Source organism: Dunckerocampus dactyliophorus, chromosome 1 (genome assembly GCF_027744805.1).
Source record: "Dunckerocampus dactyliophorus isolate RoL2022-P2 chromosome 1, RoL_Ddac_1.1, whole genome shotgun sequence".
In the NCBI taxonomy this organism is placed as follows: domain Eukaryota; kingdom Metazoa; phylum Chordata; class Actinopteri; order Syngnathiformes; family Syngnathidae; genus Dunckerocampus; species Dunckerocampus dactyliophorus.
This window is the reverse complement of record NC_072819.1, coordinates 44,491,792-44,514,240: the sequence shown is the minus strand read 5'-3', so window position 1 is coordinate 44,514,240 and position 22,449 is coordinate 44,491,792. Positions and strand designations below refer to the sequence as shown.

General features: G+C 39.5%; 1 protein-coding gene across 5 annotated transcripts in view; it reads right to left on the bottom strand.

The window, feature by feature from the left end:
* The window catches only part of prkcz (protein kinase C, zeta), a 97,145-nt gene that overhangs the window by 30,245 nt on the left and 44,451 nt on the right, over positions 1-22,449 (bottom strand). For all 5 annotated transcript variants that reach the window (XR_008570743.1, XM_054779825.1, XM_054779958.1 and 2 more), the window contains 7 exons: positions 18,990-19,087; positions 18,411-18,497; positions 13,233-13,368; positions 13,001-13,088; positions 12,738-12,857; positions 6,532-6,611; positions 5,553-5,642 (listed from right to left, as the gene is read on the bottom strand). Coding sequence is in view for 4 of the 5 variants with exons in the window: in XM_054779825.1 (XP_054635800.1) it covers positions 5,553-5,642; positions 6,532-6,611; positions 12,738-12,857; positions 13,001-13,088; positions 13,233-13,368; positions 18,411-18,497; positions 18,990-19,087 (699 nt within the window). In the remaining variant the exon portion in view is untranslated. The remainder of the gene's footprint in view (positions 1-5,552; positions 5,643-6,531; positions 6,612-12,737; positions 12,858-13,000; positions 13,089-13,232; positions 13,369-18,410; positions 18,498-18,989; positions 19,088-22,449) is intronic.

Sequence of the window (22,449 nt, the reverse complement as noted above, 5' to 3'; positions counted from 1 at the left end):
TAGAAAATAACCTCCTAGCCTGAACACTGAATATGGGTTGTGAATGGTTCCTCCAGCATGGCAATGACCTGTGAACCTGAATAGGATAAGTGCCATAGAAAATACATGTATGGATTTTAAATGGAGCTACACGACAAGTTCAGATTTGTGGCAAAGGACTGATCACAAATATTCTCAGTGCTAAAAAGGCCTGATTTGCAGCAGTAGCATTTCAAAAGGATCAATTTCTTCAGCACCCTCATCAAATTCGGGACTTCTCTGGCAATAAAGTACTTTGCATGTGGAAAGGGAATGAAAGAGGACAGCAGGTAAATGAAATTCAAACGTGTCATCTCTTCACAGAGAAAAGCCGCACCCTGGGGAACTGTCTGATGAATATTAATACGTAGTAACAACACTAGCAGTGTGCCAGGCCTGTCAGGACTGGAGACAGGCTTCTAGTTTGAGGGCAGAGAGCGTCGTTTCTCCACCTCTCAAAGCTTTGTCAACTTGTTTTCCCTCTGCACTACATAGAAGCTTGGTTGCTGCACTCAGGAGTCTCTCCTGCTTTGATATCCTTCCCCAGTTTGCCTTTGGTGTGTACTTCACAACCACTGTGGCAGCACTCATTAACACACTGCCGATTGTTTTCCTCCTCACTGCCGTTACTACCTGACACCCTTATACTTTGTCCCATGAGGGACACTGCAAACCACAGAGACACTGAAACAATCCTTATATTATAAAGAAGCATATTAGTGATGCTTTAATTGTGGAACTGGAAGCAAATGCAGCTGTTTTAAAGCAGACAAAGTACACAAGGTTAATTAACGAGGCTTCTCAAGTTTTATCCCATATCAGTTAGCGTTAAACTTTGAGGTTTGCTTTGACATGCTTTAAACTAAAATACTGTAGATAGTCTGTTGAGAATACTCCTGGATATACTCGGTGTAGTGTATATAGGTCTTCCTAAAGATGTAGTGCGGGCAGTACTCTTTGAGTCCAACAAACGGGTGATAAAGGAGTGTTAAACCACACCAAGGACAGAAGGTCACCTTCAGGCAGAACAGGATCCACTTTGATGGATGAACCAACTTTAAACAATGCTACAGTGTATGTTTGAAAATGGGTTTCAACTAGGGCTGTCAATCGATTAAAATATTTAATCGCAATTAATCACATTTTATCCATAGTTAACTCATAATTAATCACAGATGAAAAATGTTCTTTTTATCTATAATAAGTACGGAAGTAAATCTCTTTGAGGTAAACGATTCGATACGCAACTACAAGAACTACATCCAATTTTATGTAAAGCAGGAGTGTCCAAACTGTGGCCGGGGGGCCATCTGCGGCCCGTGGCTGTGATTTTATCGGCCCGCAGCACAGTCTAAAAATGTAATTTAACAAGGAAACTTTAAAAAAAACAACAACAACAGCCGCAAAAATGAGAAAATCAATCAAAAGTCAAAATATTAAGACAAGAGTTGTAATCTAGCATGGAAAAAAAAGACATAATCTCACAAGAATAAAGTAATAATATGAGGAAAAATGTCATTTTAGTAGCATTAAGTTGAAATATTTAAAAAAAAAGTTTGTTTTTTTTTAAAAGTCAAAAACAATGAATAAAGTCGTACACTTTGGAAACTTAGTTTGGGGGAAAATTTAGAACATGAGAATAAAATCAAAATATTAGGAGAAGAAAATATACCAGAAGAAAGTTGAAATATTTGGAAAAAAAATAAAAATTAAAAAATTAACAACAGAAATTTTACCAGCGTAAAGTCAAAATATTAAGAAAAAAAATTGTTTCCTAATGAGAAAAAAGTTGCAATTTTATTACAATAAACTTGTAAAATGAGGAAAAATATAATTTTATTAACAATGTTGAAATAAAGAAAAATACATTATTGTTTTAAAAGCTATAAAGTTTGAATTATGAGGAGAACATTTACAAGAGGAAAGTTGAAATTAAATAGTTGGGAAAAAAACCAGCAGAAATGGGGAAAAAAAGTCATAATCAAATGAAGAACAAAAGTCGCAATTTTACAAGAATAAACTCGTATTATTATGGAAAAAAGTCATTTTTAGTGGCATTTCACCCATATTACAAAGCTGAAATGCAGTTTTTTCTTGAGCTACATACAGTATAACGTTTTAGCATATCTCTCTGTGTTGGTTTAGAAAATATCAAAGTGGCCCTTGCATCCTTTCATTTTTCAGTACGTGGCCCTCGCGTGACATAGTTTGGACATCCCTGATGTAAAGGGATATGTGTGACGATCCTCGAGCGCACCTTCTCCCGTTCTCAGACGCTGCACAGATAGATGCTTTATTCGTCTCCAAGAGAAATTCACACAGATGGACTACTATACTGTATTTTTGCTCTTTTTCTTTCACCTCATATTTGCTCCCAAATGCTGATACTATGTGGTAATGCATAAAGGTAAGATTTCATGACCAAGCTTTTCAGCTATAAAAGCATCAACTCCGTTGGGAAGATTTTTCATGAGGTTTAGGAGTACAGGTAGCCCTGTACGAGTTCAGTTCCTAGTGACGTAAGTCGAGTTTTGGTGTGAGTCGGAACTTATTGTCTTATCTTATTACCTAGATTATATTATTATACCTAAATTAAGTCCCAACTTACTCACACTGTACAAAGAACACATAAAAGACATAAACTAAATTAATAAAACATTAAATGCAGGAGTACAGTCCAAAAAAAATAGAACAATTCCTTACTTTTATCCATGTGCACACTGAGGGATGAAGATGTCTCAATAATGAGAGCGCTGCGCTGCTTGTCACTGTCCATTTCATAGGAGCAGACCCTTTCACATGTTTCATCATGTTTCTCATGATGGTCGCCAAGTTTCAACTGCTTGGACTGGGCATGCAGCCAATGTTGATTTCTCCACTGAGCATCTTACGATGTCTAATTTGACTTTCACTTTCACGCGCTGCCACCAGCCAAGTCTGCCTTACTGCCTTCAGAGTCATAACAGATATTAAACTTAAATAGTTAACTGAAAAGAACAAAAGTGACATTGTCCTTCCTTTCAGTGGAGCGATACGACTACATGTTACTCCGCCAATCCGCTAATGTATTCATCCACCTACGTATTACTCCACTGCACACGCGTCACTAGTTCTCTTTTTCTATAATATTAATGATTAACAGCAGCGTGTACGTAATAATGAATCTGCGAAACTCAGACCGCTGTACAGGACAACCTGTATATGTAATATGTACTGTATTTTTGACCATTCTTCCAGAGGTGAATTTGTGAGGTCAGGCACTGACGTTGGACCTGCATTCAAAGCTTGCAGAAGTGTCCCAACACTTTTGACAATATAGTGCATATGCAATCAATATCAATGATACAAATGCCATTAGAGTATAGGTCTAAAGCACAAATTTAACACAAAAAAAAGCGATTTAAAGTACATTAATTGTCCATGTGCAGGATACAGACTGCATACTACCAGCACAGACCCCACTAACCGCACCATAAGTCAGGTATATAGAGCGCCGTCTAAGCTGTTGATGCATACAGTAGACTACTGTCATGTGTGACAAAGGAAAACCATAATGAGTAATGACAGCCGGCATCCTGTTTTTAAAGCTAACTGACATTAAATGTGGGTGTGCAGAATTTATTATGATTGCTGCTGTTCTTACATTAGTTCTAAGTAAGCTGACAAGTTGTAAAGTCAAACCCCGGAACAGCTGTCAGCAGCTGTCAGTCGCGAGGCAGTGAGCACCCTGAACTGCCATCAGTTCCTCTGCTTGAAACATGTTTTTTTTATTTGCTGCTATTTTGCGTAACAATGGATAGCAACAGCAAGAGATTGTCTGGATTGTGCTAAACTAGAATAATTATTCATTTTGAATGCTCTTAATCTATTATGCAAGTTAAGTTTAATATAACACCTGAAGGAGAATTAGAAATGCAGGATTGTTAACATGTAGTAATACAGTTCTACCCAAAAATTACAAATCCCTTGTTTATCACAGTTAGCAGGTTCCAGACCCGACAATGACAGGTGAATTTCCGTGAAATAGGATTCCTTTTTTATAAATACAATATTTTTGTAGTTAGAGCATCGAAAACCTGTTTAGAACCTTCTAAATATGTGTTTAACATTATTAGAGCCCTCTAGACATGAAATAACACCCCTTAAGTCACCTTTAAAACCCATACTACCCAAAAGAGTAGACATAATAAGAGTAAATAAGTCATTTTAAGACATAAATAAGACTTGTGCTCGTGTGTGTTGCTATAAATGTGTTGCCTAGTAAAACTGAGTAACAGGAAATAACGTCAGGGGTTCAGAATTGACTTTTGGCGTGGGTTACCTCAGCAACAACAGCCCGTTTTTATTAGGGGGTTTTATTAGGAATAATTTCGTCTGCTTTGAGATAATTCAAATCTGCAATAAACGCCTGTTGTTCTGGTGATCACGTCATTTGTGTGTCTCACCAAACATTACAGTAACATTACTGACACTTACTGACCAGTGTAGAGTACTACATCTCATTCACAGCAATTTTTATTGCATCTTCTGAATGCCTTATATTGTATATGTATTTTAGTTTAGTCATTCTTGAGAATGCTTAATTTTAACAAAAAATACATAAGATTTGCTTCAAAATGTATATTTGTTTTACTAATAGTCCATAATAGGCCGTATTCAACCACAAAACAGCATGATTTATTCATTCATATATATTTTTGAAAAAACCACGATAGAGTGAAGCGGTGAAATTTGAACCATTATGTGGCGATGGACGACGGTACTTAGTTTACGTTATGTATCGTCACATTACAGTCGTCCCTCGCTATTTTGCGGTTCGAATATCGCTCCCTCACCATATCGTGTTTTTTCAAAAAATAATAAATGATCGCTGTTTCGTGGCTGACTGTGGCATATTACGAAAATATTGAAAGACAATTTATATGTAGTATTCTGTCACTAGGCATCAGTAATGTAATGGGACATGACATTAGATAGTCATGTCGAGGCATTACCTTTCACATTGCATGGAGACACTGCTACTGAGCCAGCAGAGTTGAGACATTTCATAGCTGAGACAGAAATGCCATGGTTGAGATCGAGTGGAAAAAAAGGTTCTCCTCTCATTCCATGTGGAAGTGGTAAGTTTTTGGCTTCCTTGTCCTTCTTCCCCACTTTGCTTGAAAGACTTAAAGCTTAGAATAAGTAAATTGGAGAGACTAACAATAGCTCGGTGCTTGCTACTGTATGCGAGCGGCGGCAGAGACCCCTGCAGAGATCCTGTAGCCTGCGCAATGTAATGTAAACAAAGAGGAGTGTGAAAGTGATTACTGGGATGTTATTTCATCTCTACAGGGCTGTAACAATGTTAAAACTCGTATTTAGAAAATCATAAACAGGTTTTCTGTGCTCTAACTATTGAATGCTACTTTTTACCTTCGGTCGGCCGAGCGGTCGGCTCGGAAACCAGTTAACCGAGATAAAAGAGGGACGACTGTATTTCAGCTGTATTTTCATTCCACTGTGCATAGCAACAACCTCGCTGTAATACTTACCTGCTCCCAATCTATACTGCGGAAAAACGTGTGTGACTTGATATCCGTGAAGCCTGTCTGGACCTGGCAACCCAGCCGCTCCTTGGGATCCTGTTGGAAGCAAGACAGCTGCTCAGGAATGTGAACCGGGACAACTCAATTTCATAGCAAAACAATCCAAACAATGTCACATCTGGATTCCTAATTTCTCTCGATACATCAACGTAGCTTCACGTGGAAAGTAATGAGTCTGGGTCTGGAGGATATTCCATATCAAATTTCAGATGTTACAGTTGTTAAGAGAAGGAAGCCAAGTGGAAAATGAAGAGTATTGGTTTCATCATATACTGTACATGTGCTTGGACGGAGCTCTTTTCTTTTAATACAGTGATGTTTGCATTTTATTTATTGGATTTATTCAGGTTTCAAGAGAGATTTGGTGAAGAAGGGAGCAGAGTTACATTTAAAACAAGCAAAAACAAAACAAATAAAATTAACAACATTCTTAACAAGCTCACATGAAACATTTACACAGTATTTTAGCAGTTGATTCATGAGTATTTCCATGAGCAGGGTGCCATGTGTGGGAAGGAGTACAAATAAACAGCATGAGGGTAAATGGCGATGAAGATAAGCAAGTGCAAAGGTCTTGCTCACGGATAAGTTTTAATCGTTTTGAGGAGTTTGGCTGCACTTTGGCTTTCCAGCCTCCTACTTTACGAACGTTGCTCAGGTTAATACAGGTGGGAGAAAGTCAATATTCAGTGATAACACATTTACAATTTATATGATTTTTTGGGGGGGTTGTGCATGAAAAGCCTATTTCCAATATGGGCATAATGCATTTTGTCTAAGCCTAGTCCAGTTTCGTTGCGTTTCAGTGTACTGCATACACCAGGCTATCTGGAAATGCTGCGTGGCCTCCAATGTCTTGGCCATGCTGTCACACATGCTGATTTGAGTGAGCAGAGGGTGGGCTGCTTTGGCAGTGGACTCTCACCTTGTTCAAAAAGCCCTTGAGTACGCTGGCAGCTTTCACTGACAGAGACCTTGGGATGCGAATAGGCTTCTCAAGAATAACTGTTGGCAAAAGAGGACAGCAACAAAAGGGAGAGAGGGAAAGTGAAAGAAAAGGACAATCGTGAGTGGGGAGGAGGAGGAGGATGATTCACAGCCCAAACTGCCTGTGGGTCACCATGTCTGCTGCGTGGGAGTCCAAAGAAGGGAGGAGGCACAGAGGACTCTATTCTGTTGGTTCTTTCCATTTTGATAGTGCGCATGCAGCCTTAACACTCCTGCAGCTGTGCTTTGTCAAAGTAACCAAAAAATGTATGAAACAAAAGGTTTCTTTTTCTTTCACAATGTGGTTGACAGATCAGTACTTCATTTTAAGCCATGCTTTATTTATTTTACATTTCAAAATCATGTGGCTGGTAGGTCATCATCACGCAGATACAATATATACATTACGTTATCGTTTATTTCAAAATAGTTAAAAAAACATAGTATAAAAGATTTAAATATAATTTTTGAATATTATGTCTTCTATCATGTACGTCAAACTGAACATTACCTGCTTCTGAAATATGGTGTCTAATTAGTTTAAAATGTGTTAACTTTAACATGACGTTCTTCCACTGAATCAAACATTTGGCAAGGCCTGAGTGTGTGTCTGACTAAATCTCTGAGCATGGCATGTGCAGTACCAAGACCCAAAGCAGGAGCTGGCGAGGGGTCTCGCTCAGTGGCATATGGCTGAGCGGCTCCTATAGGGAAAGACTTGATTCCGTTAGAAGGCATTCATCCAGGAACCTGCTGTTCGACCAGCAAGCCCAGCAGGAGGGTGCTATACTGGTGGCAGATGCTATCCACGGTGCCACACTAGTATGCTGCTGACAGTCATGGCATAGACATATTGCGTCGACAAGGCTATTGCATTATGAAAGAATTTCTCCTCTGAAAGCTGGGAGGAGGGAAAAAGGTGTGATGGAGGATGTGCAATGTAAGGGTACCATATGGTTCAAAAAAACAAGTAAATAGAAGGCCTAATTATATGTGTTAATACAATAGTTCATCTACTATGAAGGTGTGATCAGCGTGGGTTTTTTTTTTTGGTGTTTGACACATTCATACATCTCCTTCCATAAGTGTGTGATAACTGGTCACGGCTTGTAAAGCTACATGCAAGTCTACTAATATTAGACAGTGTTGTGAAAAACTGTTTGCCCCCTTCCTGATTTCCTTCCTGATGTTTTTTAATGTTTGTCACACTTACTGTAAATGTTTCAGATCATCAACCAAATTTAAATATGACAACACAACTGACCACAAAATGCAGTTCTTAAATGAAACTTTTCATTATTGAAGGGAGAAAAAAAATCCAAACCTACATGGCCCTGTGTCATGGCCCTGTGTGAAAAAGCGATTGCCCTCTAACCCTAATAACTGGTTGGGCCACCCTTAGCAGCAACAACTGCAATCAAGCCTTTGCGATAACTTGCAATGAGTATCTTACAGCTCTGTGGAGGAATTTTGGCCCACTCATCTTTGCAGAATTGTTGTAATTCAGCCACGTTGGAGAGTTTTCCAGCATGAAGCGCCATTTTAAGGTCATACCACAGCATCTCAATAGAATTCAGGTCAGGACTTTGACTAGTACAGCCTGGAGCCGCAAAACATTACACAGCTTCTAAACTTGTCAAAGTTATAATCTTTTTAAAATTACCTGTTACAACAACAAAATTCAACAAATAAAAGTGCAGCGTGCATGTGTAGCCCTGCTCTGAAGTCATTTAAACGCTGAACTCTGTAAGCCTTTTTGAATGGTTCCCATATTTGTTTAAAATGAAAACCAAGTGTAGCCAAAGCTCATCACAGTTCACATTTCTGCATATGAGTGTTGTTTGCTCGATAGCGTTGATGCCTGCACTGAATTGTCATCAATAACCATTCTAACCATTTGTCCTATCCTTGACTGAGGCATTCTTTTATTTTTATTTTTTTTATCATTTCTTGTTTATGTTGTCATTGAGAGAATAGATGCTGTGATATTTTTATGAACGATTCTCCATCTCCCCTCCTTCCTATCTCATGTGCAGCCCAGTGTTGCCAACTTGGCCATTTTCCCGCTAAATCTGGCGATTGTAGGGATTGTAGGTATTGTACAAATGTAGAGACTGATATTTGGAGATGTAAAAGTGAAAGGGGTCCGCCCCACTTCACAGCAGTCACAAGCGGTCAATGCACAGTCAGCTCCCGCTATTTGCCTGTAACCACCTCAGCGATTAGCGTGTCATGGGCTCATAGCTACAGCTCACTTCTCTCACATTCTTTTCAAAAATGTATATTTCCCCAACTTCGGTGTTAAAAAAAAAAAACACCGCGCTTGGTGAAGGGAGCCGCAACAAGGAGGCTGAAGGAGGCATGCGGCTCCGGAGCTGCGGATTGCTGACCCCTGGACTAGCCCACTCCAAAGTTTTCGTTTTGTTTTTCTTCAGCCATTCAGAGGTGGACCTGCTGGTGTGTTTTGGATCATTGTCCTGCTGCAGAACCCAAGTTGGTTCTGAGATCACAAACAGATGGCCGGATATTCTCCTTCAGGATTTTTTGGTAGACAGCAGAATTCATTCTTCCATTTATCACAGCAAGTGTTCCAGGTCCTGAAGCAGCAAAACAGCCCCAGACCATCACACTACCACCACCATATTTTACTGTTGGTATGATGTTCTTTTTCTGAAACACGGTGTTACTTTTACGCCAGATGGGACGCACACCTCGTCTCATCAGACCACAAAGTTTTTTATCAAAGGTCTTGAGGATCATCAAGATGTTGTCTAGCAAAATTGAGACGAGCCTTAATGTTCTTTTTGTTCAGCAGTGGTTTTCGTCTTGTAACTCTGCCATGCAGGCTGTTTTTGCCCAGTGTCTTTCTTATGGTGGAGTCATGAACACTGACCTTAACTGAGGCAAATGAGGCCTGCAGTTCTTTGGATGTTGTTGTGAAGTCTTTTGTGACCTTTTGGATAAGTCGTCGCTGTGCTCATGGGGTAATTTTGGTTGGCCGGCCACTCCTGGGAAGGTTCACCACTGTTCCATGTTTTCGCCATTTGTGGATAATGGCTCTCATTGTGGTTTGCTGGAGTGCCAAAGCTTTAGAAACGGCTTTATAACCTTTTCCAGACTGATATATCTCAATTAATCTCAGTTAAGTTACGTTTTAATGGAGGGGTAATCACTTTTTCCACACAGGGCCATGTAGGTTTGGATTATTTTTCTCCCTTAATAATAAAATTTTAATTTGTTTGATGATCTGAAACATGTAAGTGTGACAAAGAAAGGGTGCAAACAATTTTATATATAAGATTTATATAACATTTAAATAATGTCCAATATTGGTATCATCACAATATGCCGATATTGTCCAACTCTTAATTTCCGATTCCGATATCAACCAATAAGGATACCAATTTGTGTAACATCACATATTTTTTCTTAAGTAAAAGTCTTGTAAAGTAACAATACTCTTAAATGTGTGTGTACGATTTTTGGGCACTACTTAGTGCATGTAATGTGAATTAAGGCTGTGTGGGATCAATAAAGTTCTTATCTTAGCCATCTGAGATCAAATAATACATTGTTTTTGGTGCCTAACTGTTTCCCAAGTATATTAAGCGTGTGTGAATGTATAAACGAGAGGCATTAACTTAAATTTCTTTGTAGAAAGGCACTTTATGAAAGTAAGTTCATTCATTTGTATTCACTTACAGCGCAGCCTTGCCACATCCAATATGACAACGACGTTGACGTCAGTCTCAGCGCTCACACGTGAGCACAGATCCAGTTTGGTAAAATGTGAGTGAACTTAAGTTAATTAATATTTGAGGGAAATAAAATTAACCCTGTGAGTGATTCTTGCATTTTATGAAGCATGCCAGAGCCACCTTAGCCCGTATTGGCACAGGCATAAATCCTTTACAGCTCTGAGCTAATCTTCATTTTATTACATGGAATTTGTTACTTCCACGCTCTAAATATCTGTTATGTGACAAAAGAGGCTAAACAAACGAGCTTTTTTCGTTAACTGGCACCAAACAGCCAATAATGTTGCTATTTGCATATTTTATCTTCATAACAACACCCTGAACCTTAGTAAATATTGCTAGAAGCAGGCTTAGAGCTTTGCCAGTAATGAGACAGCGAGATAAAAGTGTTTAAAAGTAAACATTTGATATCCATTAACATAACATTATGTGGTAATTTGTCTAAAAAATAAGAACTTCTGAATCATGTTCATGATAAACCAACTTGCCGCAAGGAGAAAAGTGTCCCTGTTTTTGTCATAGATGGATTACCTATAGTGCCTTGCAAAAGCATTTAAGTGTTTGCATAAATATTCACCCCCTTTAGAGTGATTAACCTAATTCAGCAGAGGTCCAGCTAGTTGATGCCTGCAGTATCACAGTTAGTCAAATGGAGATCACCTCAGTACAGTTAATCTGGGTCAAGTGATTGTAGTATAATACAAACCTATATTTGGGAGGTCCAGTCTCTGGTTCATTAGTATTCATGCCACAATTGCAACAGGACGACAAAAGAAGACTCCAAGAAACTCGGAAAAGAAGATAAGTAAAAAGTATAGGACAGGTGATGGCTACAAGAAGATTTCCAATTCTGTGGCATTCCACAGAGTTCTGTTAAATCCATAACTAAGAAATGGAAGGGTATGGGATTTTTTAAAATCTGCCTAGAGATCCAAACTGAGTGATTGGGCAAGAAGAAGACTACTGAGGGAGGCCACCAAGACGCCTACAACCACTCTCAAGGGTTTCAGTGGGAGCCCAGAAGGGAGAGACTGTGCATGCAACAACTGTTGCACGGGTTCTTCACCAGTCGTAGCTGTAAAGTGGCAAAGAGAAAGCCACTGTTGAAAGAAATCACATGAAATCTCGCCTAGATTTTGCCCAAAGGAAGAAGGTTCTTTGGTCTGATGAGACAAAAATTTAGCTTTTTGGCCATCACACTAGATGCTCTGTCTGGGAAACACCAAACACTGTACATCACCACAAATACAGTACACTATTTCCACCATGAAGCATGGTTGTGGCAACATCCTGTTTTGGGGGTGCTTGCCTGCAGCAGGCAATGGAAAGCTTGTCACGGTAGAAAGGAACAACAAAAATATCAGCAAATCCTGGAGTACAATCTGTTTCAACCTGCAATAGAACTACGCCTTGAGAGGAGATTCATTTTCCAGCAAGAGAATGACCCCAAACAGAGCAAAAGCTAGACAGAGCTGGTTCAAAGACAGCAAGGTCAATGTGCCAATGTGGCCAGTTGGGAATTTGTGAATGAACTGAAAAATAGTTGGCGCCCGATCCTGAGCAGCCTGACAGAGTTTGAGCTGTTTTGCAAGGAGGAATGGTGAAAAATTGCAGTGTCCAGATGTGGCAGCCTAATTGAGACACATCCACACAGAATCAATGCTCTGATTGCAACCATAGGTGAATCTACTAAATACTGACCTGAGGGAGGTGAATACTTATGCAGTTGTTTATTTTACCTTGTATATTTGTAATTAATTCACACCAATTTTTAAAATTCTGTTTTACTGTTATATGAAAGCTTTTTTTTTTGCAAATTCTTGTCAGAAAAGCCAATTTACATTGACCATTATTTAATTTATAAAAGAAATAAAATGCTGAAACATTCAAGATGGGTGAACACTTTTGCAAGGCACTGTATTTTAGCAGACACGCTGTAATTATCATACAGTTATTTACTTTAAAGGTATGCGGCTATAACAGCAACGTGCGTTTTGTTAGTGTTTGGCAAATTATTTGAAATAATAAAACAACAAAGTGGGAAGCACAGTGGCACATGTGGTCAGCACTGCTGCCACAAAGAATGTAGGCTAAAATATCAGGTCAGACTTTTTTTGTGGAATTTCTATGTTTTCTCAATGTACTCCTAATTTCCCCCACAGTCCAAAACCAAAAATTAGGTTATTTGAAGATTTTAGATTGGCCATGTGGTGTTCAAGGAGTTGCTGACAGGAACAACAGAAATTCAAAAACTAAAGTCTGTAGTCATCTGGATATAATATGGTACGTGCCCATAAATCTATTCATTTCTTCGAATAGTGGTGACCTGAAAACTGCAGGGTTCCAGGTGTAAACCTTAGCTACGCTTCAGTTCCCCCCACCTCACCTTGAAAGAGGTACTCCTCGGTGTTCATGTCAGGATTGTCTGTGATGATATCAAACGGGGACCTCCCAGCCATCATCTCAAACATTAGCACACCGAGTGCCCACCAGTCCACACTGAAACCTAAGTAACAGAAGGGACACAGGTTTGGTTAACAGTTAGGACAAACTGAGGCTGGAAAGAATGTTTTTCAAGTGTCGCAGATCATCTTCATTCTTACTATAGTGGCTGGAATTAGCTTTTGATGAAGTGACCTGTGTACTAACCATAATCTTCTCCTCTGAGGATTTCTGGTGCGATGTAGTTGGGTGTTCCACAGAAAGTACTGGTGGTGTCACCTGGTCTGATCCCCTCCTGAGTAGAAGGGAAAAAAAACACGAGGAAGAGAAATAAATTAAAAGAAAAAAATTAGACGGTGTCTCTAGCCAATACTGACCTATTACATTATTAATAATCCTCAGATATTAACTGAGGAAAAAAAACCTGCAAGTCTCTTACCTTACACATGCCATAGTCTGTGAGCTTGATGTGCCCCTCGTGGTCCAGGAGTACATTGTCTAGCTTCAGGTCTCGGTAGATGATGCCTTTCTCATGCAGGAAGTTTAGAGCAATGCAGATTTCAGCAGCATAGAATCTATATGGAGCATGAGGCACATTGGTGTGCTGTTTAAATTTCAATCATCAACATTTAAGCCACACTCACTGTTTGATTTTGGACATTTTATGAATGATCATTTCTTAGCACTCTTCATTGAAAATATTGTTAAAAGACAGTGGAATACTGTGGAACCTCTATTTTCAGAGGCCCCAGTTTTTGTATGATTCAGTTTTTGACATAGATTTTTACCTAATGTTTACCTTTGGTTCTCGTAGGTACTAATACTGTCACAGTTATTAATACTGTGTGTACCAAATTGTTGTATTTTACCCTTTCGCATGTTGAATCTTGTGGCATTGCTTGTTTACTCAGCCATCTTGAATCACATACCAGCACCAAACCTCTCGATACGTACTACCAAGGGTCACAAACTTGCGGCCCGCCGGGACATATTTTGTTTCCCCCTACTTGACAAAGATTAGTGAAAGTGCGGCCCGCGAAGCCTGCACAAGTTCAGAGGCGCTTGCAGGGGCAAGCAAAAAGTGTTTGCACCCTTCCTGATTTCTTTTTTTTTTTTTGCATGTTTGTCACACTTGCATGTTTCAGACCATCAAACAAATTTAAATAATTAGTCAATGACAACACAACTGAACACAAAATGTAGTTTTTAAATGAAACTTTTTATTATTAAGGGAGAAAAAAAATCCAAACCTCCATAACCCTGTGTGAAAATGTGAAAAGAAATGTGTGATTTCCTGTTATTTCCTGATCGGAGGCGTAACCCCTGTGACGTAATGACACGGCTCCCTAGGACAATTGAAAATAGAACTGGTGCCGAGTCAGTTTGCAGGCAACACGGTTCCACCACAGCCTCGAACTTAATCAAGCACCAACATCAAAGTTGGCTACAGTGGAAAAGGGGTAAGTGAGAGCCATTATCCACAAATGGCAAAAACATGGAACAGTGGTGAACCTTCCCAGTAGTGGCCGGCCAACCAAAATTACCCCAAGAGTGAGGACTCATCCAAGAGGTCACAAAAGACTTCACAACAACATCTAAAGAACTGCAGGCCTCACTTGCCTCAGTTAAGGTCAGTGTGACTCCACCATAAGAAAGACACTGGGCAAAAACAGCCTGCATGGCAAAGTTAAAAGACGAAAACCATTGCTGAACAAAAAGAACATTAAGGCTCATCTAAATTTTGCTAGAAAACATCTTGATGAACCTCAAGACCTTTGATAAAATACTTTGTGGTCTGACGAGACGAGGTGTGCGTCCCATCTGGCGTAAAAGTAACACCGCGTTGCAGAAAAAGAATATCATACCAATAGTAAAATATGGTGGTGGTAGTGTGATGGTCTGGGGCTGTTTTGCTGCTTCAGGACCTGGAACACTTGCTGTGATAAATGGAACCATGAATTCTGCTGTCTACCAAAAAATCCTCAAGGAGAATGTCCGGCCATCTGTTTGTTATCTCAAGCTGAAACCAACTTGGGTTCTGCAGCAGGACAATGATCCAAAACACACCAGTAAGTCCACCTCTGAATGGTTGAAGAAAAACAAAATGAAGACTTTGGAGTGGCCTAGTCAAAGTCCTAACCTGAATCCTATTGAGATGCTGTGGCATTACCTTAAAAAGGCGCTTCATGCTGGAAAACCCTCCAATGTGGCTGAATTACAACAATTCTGCAAAGATGAGTTGGCCAAAATTCCTCCACAGCGCCGTAAGAGACTCACTGCAAGTTATCGCAAACGCTTGATTACAATCGTTGCTGCTAAGGGTGGCCCAACCAATAATTAGGTTTAGGGGGCAATCATTTTTTCACACAGGGCCAGGTAGATTTGGATTTTTCTCCCTTAATAACCAAAAGGTTCATTTAAAAACTGCATTTTGTGTTCAGCTGTGTTGTCATTGACTAATATTTAAATTGATTTGACGATAGGAAAAATGTAAGTGTGACAAACATGCAAAAAAAGAAATCAGGAAGGGGGCAAATACTTTTCACACCACTGTATATATGTATACACATACTCTACGGAGTGCCAGTCGATGAGCCAGTTCTGTATCATTTACACATACCAGTCAGCCTACCAATTACAGGCCACATATGCCTACACAGCAGGAATTGTATATACAGTACATCATCAGGATGAACAAATTGTTGTATTTAGAGCAAATTGTTGGTCAATAGCACTTGGCTTTTTATGTGTAGGTAGCGTGTGCTCTGTCACTGGGAGATAAGCTTCCATTAAGACTGACGGGGCTCTGTCTGCAGTGTGTGCTACAAATCCCTGATTGTCAAACACTGAGGAAAAGACCGCTTGACGCAGGAATGGTAAATCCCACGTTGCTCCCCCACAATTTCACTGTGACAGCCTTGATTGTACACAGTTGTTTCAGCACTGGGATCCAGACTGATAGAAGTAGCATGCTCTCAGCAGCACCATCCATCGCCCACAGTCCGCCTCCCCCATGGCGCGGGGGAATGCGGTACAATTCTCTAAAAGCACTCCTCATGAATATGTACAATCATTATGAGTTATTAGCATGCTGTTTTGCATATGTACAGCCACTGTCTCCAGAATACAGATTGTAGGGTCCGATAGGGGCCTAACAGTGCCTCTCTAAATTACCAAGCCTTTGATCCAGCATTTATCAGGGGCGCAGTTGGAGTGCCCCACAAGCAGAAAGACAGAATGAATAATGGGTACTCATTATATTTTTCAGAGGTGTAAAAAAGAAATTACTTCGTTGGATGCTGGCAGTGTCCATGAGGAACCGCTCAAGACTGATATTAAGCATACATTTGTGAGAAGTACGCTACTGAGGAGTACTCACATTGAGTCTGGGTGCAAAGAAGTTGCAAATAAATTAAATGGGAGCATCCATAGGGCTCGAACGCTGCGCACAACCAGCGACGCCCACACAACTCTGTGCCGGTTTAGAGGCGAGCTGCAATCTCATTAACCACAACTACACAACTGTTTGACACATTTTAACATGTGCTCCAAGCTAAACTTATACAATATGTACCAAGTCAGCAATCACAGAACAACATTAGCACAATGAGACATTGCTACATGTTCTACATGTTTATCCATTAGTTACAGTACTTAAGTTCGGAACTTAAGTCTGTATTGCTGGGTTGCAACCATGTAACCCGGATGGAGGCAGTCCGCGTCACTTCCAGTAACCGGGTGGGAGTCAACAAATCAATGTACTAATCAATATGACCACATACATACTCAGTATCTTTGTACAATGTTTGGCAGATTAAAGTGAACAACGGTGCGTGTCGTTGAAATTATTTGCTCCAATTGTGTGAGTGTGCATGGTGTGCTGCATGAAGACATGAACTCGTTGAAAACAAGATCAAACAGCCATGAAAGCTTATCTTCCGTGTCAGACATAATGAATGTAGAGGATGAAAATAAGCGCTTGCAACATGTCTATCTGTGTTCTTACACCAAGTCACTCTGCATGAATACATTCTTGTATGTGTCCTCCATGTTTTTCATTAATTGCGACCTTGTTAAGTTGCTTACCAGTAGGCCTGCAGTTGACGTGGACGGTCCATTTATGCCACTGGATTGTATGGCTCTGCTAGAACGCCAGTTTATTTCTAGAAATATTTGTTTTATACAGGTCAATGTGTGTGTTCTCGTAGTCTAGTGTTAAAGCACAGCATTGTGGGTGTAACTTTATTACTTTGCTTCAATGGTCGAATATTTCACTGGCATATATATGGCTGGCGCAGACTTTTCTGCTCTTTTACAGTATATGGAACTTCCTCATCCTATTTTATTGCAACACAGGCATGCTTTGTAATCTTGGCGGTTAATTTATGGTCTTTATTGAATATCTGGGCACTTGCACAGTTGGAGCATTTAGATGCAGTGGTCTGAGGAAATGACGACCCAAAGGTTTTTTGGTCTGAGGCAATTTCCTATTTGCATGAGCATTTTTGAGTTCTAACATTTGAAGTATGGTTTAGTATAAATTTTGCTTGTTGTCGGTCACTGCAAATTAGAGCCGTGTTCATCTTCGGCTGCCCTTGACGAGAGCGACAGGTTCAGCAGCCACTTCTCTCTGCGTTTTTTGCTAGTTTAAAAAAAAAAACTTTTTTCCCTTTATGATGGACTATCTTAGTAATACTTTTTCCAAAATCCGAACGACGCAAGAACAGCGCATGTATGTGGAATTTTCATTCTGACTTCTGGCTACAAATACACTTATTTGCCCCCCATCTGCTTGAGCCGTTGACGACGTCACGTGCAACCCAGCAACTGTGGTGATACTGATCAGCCTGTTGAAATTTCTGGCATCTTGTACCACTAAAGAAACCGTCATGAACATTTCTAGCACCCAAAACTTAACTTCAAAATGAGGTTTGATTGTTGAAGTGCCAGTTTGCATCTTGAGCACCGGTAATGTGCACTTAACCAACACACCAGGACCCTAACTACTGGGTATGCTTGTTCATATGCAGCCCCTGGCTGATATCTAATAGCACATGTCCATCATGCCTGTGTGTGTGTTCCTGGCAAATGTGGTTGCTACATGTTCAATACCACAGTGAACAATGTAAAAGTGTGTTTCTCCTCCCTCCCTTAAGGATTTAAGTGCTCCTTAGCAGTTATTAACAGTTCCAAATTAAAGGTTTTAAATTAAAGTTTCCAAATTAAAGGTTTTAAAAGATGATTATAAAAAATGTACCGTACATCGAAAACACCTCAAGGCAAAAAAAATTGCTATTACCCAGCTCGAATCAAACTAAAATGTTTTGGGCTGTCCTCAAGCGGGGTGCACATAAAAGACGCCCTTGGAATTTGACACACCAGGAGTGCTTTTTGCAAGAAATAGTAACACAATATGATTTTTTTGTCATTCAACTGAATTGAACAGGTACTATTTCACAATAATGTAGAAAAGATGAGAGGCCCTCAGCTCAATACATCACAAAACCATAGCATAATAGAGAGGTGCGGAAACGTATAGCCGCATTACATGCAACTCTAAGGGTCTATGAATGATCTATGATGTTGAGTGATGTCACAACACCTTGATGATCCTTACCTTGCATGTTCTTCAGGGAGCTTTCTTTGTCGTTGCATATGGAACATCAAGTCCCCACCATTCACATATTCAATCACAAGAAATAACCTAGCGAAAGAAAAGGAATGTTATGAGAGGAAAGGGTATGTGCATTATTGGGAAGAAAGGCAATAATTATGTTTTTTATTACAAAAAAAAGTACTTGACATCAGATGTTAACGTTGCCTGGCAATGTCAGCACTAAGTCCAATAGAGCATGCAATATATAGTACAATGAATGTACTATGTACACTGTACATTACTTTGATTAAAATGTATTTCACTTCAGAAATACATTATATTTGTCTTTAAGATAAATATACAAAAAAGATGTAGCATCAACAACAATTCACAAAAATCTGGTGGCATAATGCTTCTTACACCAAATTATTTGCACCGAAGGGCCATGTACAAGGACCGCACGAGGGATATTTATTATTGATCTATTTGGGGAGCGTTGATAATTCCAAAAATGAAGGTGAAAAGCAGTATTTGTGAGATGGCACGCTTTCAGCTATGCAATCTAAACGGCAAGTTCTTAACAGGAGTCCATGTTCTTACCGACTTTCTGTCTGGAAACAGGAGTGGAGGCCCACTAAAAAGGGATTTGTGGAGGCTTGCTCAAACACGTGCTTCTCTGTCTGCACCCAGTCGATATCCTGGAGAGATTAAAAAGGACGGCTCAGGACACTTTCAAAGCGGTAAAATCAGGTGTCAATAAATGATGATGAAAACATGCATCGAACAATCATCAGAATTGATCGGCTGTCATTAAGGAAAATGACGTAGTTATGGATTGCTCAGTCAAAAGATTGCTAATACAGTAGAACCACTAAAGTCAAATGCCGAATTCCAAATTTGACCCAAAAAATTTGAGTAAATCACATTCGTGTTACGCCTTCATCTTTCGTCACTGTGAAGTTTGTTTTTACATCTTTATGAACAGTGGTTAACTTACATTAACTTAACATTAAAATGCAACTTCATCAATAAAGGTTTTGTAATGTTATGTTTATGCCATCAGTTTGAACAAGGAACGGGTTGATTTTTATTGACATTGTTTTTTATGGGGGAAATTGTTTCAAAAGCCAAACAAATTGTACGTCAATCCGCAAGCATCCCAGAAAAGATTTCCTCAACTCCACTGCATTGGACAGGCTGTGCGTACCAATTTTCAATGAGCTACAAAGCTGAGCTATAGAGCTAGAGTATATCATGAGCCACAGTTTTAGGGACTGATCATATCAGTACGACCTCAGTAAGACCTTTGTAAGACAGAGCGGGTCTGGTGGGATACATTGCCATTGACTAGTATCAGTGACTTTACTATGGTTTAAATCTCGTGCTTTCTCATGATAGAGCAGAAATTAAATATATGTTTTTTACTCTGATAACATGTAACATGAACACCCTTCACATACATACTGTAGGTAAAAAAAACTAACCCAAACAATGTCCGGTACCTGTACCTGATAATACACTATCATGTATTAAGCTCGAGATATCAGAATGTGGGGGCTGCAAACAAACGAGAGCGCAGCGCAGTTGGTTTGTTGCTCCAGTAAGACGTGAACCACCAACCTTTGACCCCTTCAAGTCAAGTACCCACAGGCATAGCTAAGGGAACCCAGCATGATGATGGCATGTTACAAAATGTGTATTATTTGTGGCTTAGGTTGGTTGGTATTAGTTTATTTGAACATGAGGTTACAATGGAATACATCTCATAAATCATTCTTTCACAGTTCCACATGTCCAAAAGGAGTAGGAAGAAGCAAAGCTTATTTAATCCTACCCCCCCATCTATTCCACATCTAGTACAACACTTGTACATCCTGCATTCCATATCATGTTTTCTGTGAAAATCAGAATAATAATACATAATACTATAGATAACAGTAAGACCAAAAAAAAAGTATATATTATATATATTATATTCCTATGTATATAGATATACATATATATTTATATATATATATATATATATAAAATAAATATGAATAAAGAAACAAAACCTTTTTTCTTTTTTTTTTCCCTTAAAGAAAAACAAAAAAATAAAAAAAACGAACCAGACAGAACATCGTTGTGATGATCAAGACTCTTCTGCCTTGTATTTAGCAAACATCAACTGCTTGTATTGTTTTTTGAATGTGCTCATCTCTCTACATTGTTTGAGTTCGCTACTCAATCCGTTCCATAATTTAATTCCACACACGGAAATGCTGTGTTTTTTCAGCGTAGTTCTCGCGTATAAATGTTTTAAGTTTAATTTTCGTCTAAGATCATATTTCTCCTCTCTGAATGAGAAATACTGTATGAGGTTTTTGGGTAACGAGTTGTTATTAACTTTATACATTATTCTAGCGGTTTGAAAGTGTACTAAATCTGCAAATTTTAAAGCTGTGATTTTAAAAATAAAGGGTTTGTATGTTCTCTATACTTGGCATTATGAATGATCCTCATCGATCCTTTTTACAGTACAGTGAGTGTGTTAAGATTGCTTTTGTAATTATTACCCCAAGAGAAAACAGCTCACAACTGTGACATTGTATCTTAAAGAAACAAACTAAGTAGCTATTGATGCTAAGTCGCTATTCAGTGCTAAATTAATACAGATTTGCCCACCGGCAACAAGTGCTTGAAGATGATAGTGTGCGGATAACGTCTTGTAATGCAAGGTCCCCACAGGGACACACAGAGCCTGACTTCACTTTTAAACTTTATTGCCGACCTCAGCACACCAACAGCAGTGCTCAATTCCAACACGGTAAACCAGCAGACGTTTGTCCGCCGCACTCCACACCAACACACAGCACAAGTCTTTCTCATTATCCACCAATGGCAAGCAACGTGCATTCAGCAACACCGGAATTATGAACATCAACATGATAACACAGCCTCATTGCCAGTTATTATTTTCTGCTCAAATTGTCAGAATGTATGCACTTTAAAGGAAAACTGCACTTTCTTTTGCCCATCATCCACAATCCTTATGTGGGACATGAACACGTACTGTACGTCTTTCTATTTTCTGTGCGTTCTAAAGATATAAAAACAGCTAAAAACAGCCAGCTCATTACTGCACGTATGGGAACCACTAATTTCGCTTATTAAACTTTCTGAAAAAGACTGGGGCAGCGTCGCACTCGCAACGCCTCACACCACTACAAAAAAAGTAAGGCCGCATATTTGAGCTGACACCACTGCTGCTGTGTTTTTATTTCAGAGTTTGGAAAAGTTAACGCCAGGTGTAGGAGTTCGTTTCTATGTTGTTATGTGAAATCAATGCGCAGATACTGTAATACTGTAAGTATTCCATGTTATCATGAATGTACCTGTTACTACGTGATCACAGCATGTTTTAAACCGCAACATTTGTGGTTTTTGGAAGTGTTTTTAATCGCAGTCTTTGTCGGCGGCATAGGTGGATCCCATTACATGCAGTAATTAGCCGTCTCTTTTTATCTGTTTTTGCAAATGTTTTGTACATTCCCTGTGTTTTGTATTGCTGCTAGTTTTGCTGGCAAAATGTTATGGATTTTATTTTATGTTAGTAAATTTGTTACTTAGTTTTATTTATATTTTTGAAGTATTTAAATTAGCGCCGCACGGTGGCCTAGTGGTTAGCATGTTGGCCACACAGCCAGGAAATCGGGAAGATCTGTGCTTGAACCTCCGTCGGGCATTTCTGTGTGGAGTTTGCATGTTCTCCCCGTGCGTGCGTGGGTTTTCTCCGGGTACTCCGGCTTCCTCCCACATTCCAAATACATGCATGTTAGGTTAACCGGCGACTCTAAAGGTATGAATGTGAGTGTGAATGGTTGTTTGTCTATACATGTGTGCCCTGCGATTGGCTGGCGACCAGTCCAGGGTGTACCCTGCCTCTCGTCCAAAGTCAGCTGGGATAGGCTCCAGCATACCCCCGCGTCCCTAGTGAGGCTAAGCGGCATAGAAAACGGATGGATTGATGTATTTAAACTTTACAGTTCAACTTGTATGTCACAAAATTCCTTAAAATTAA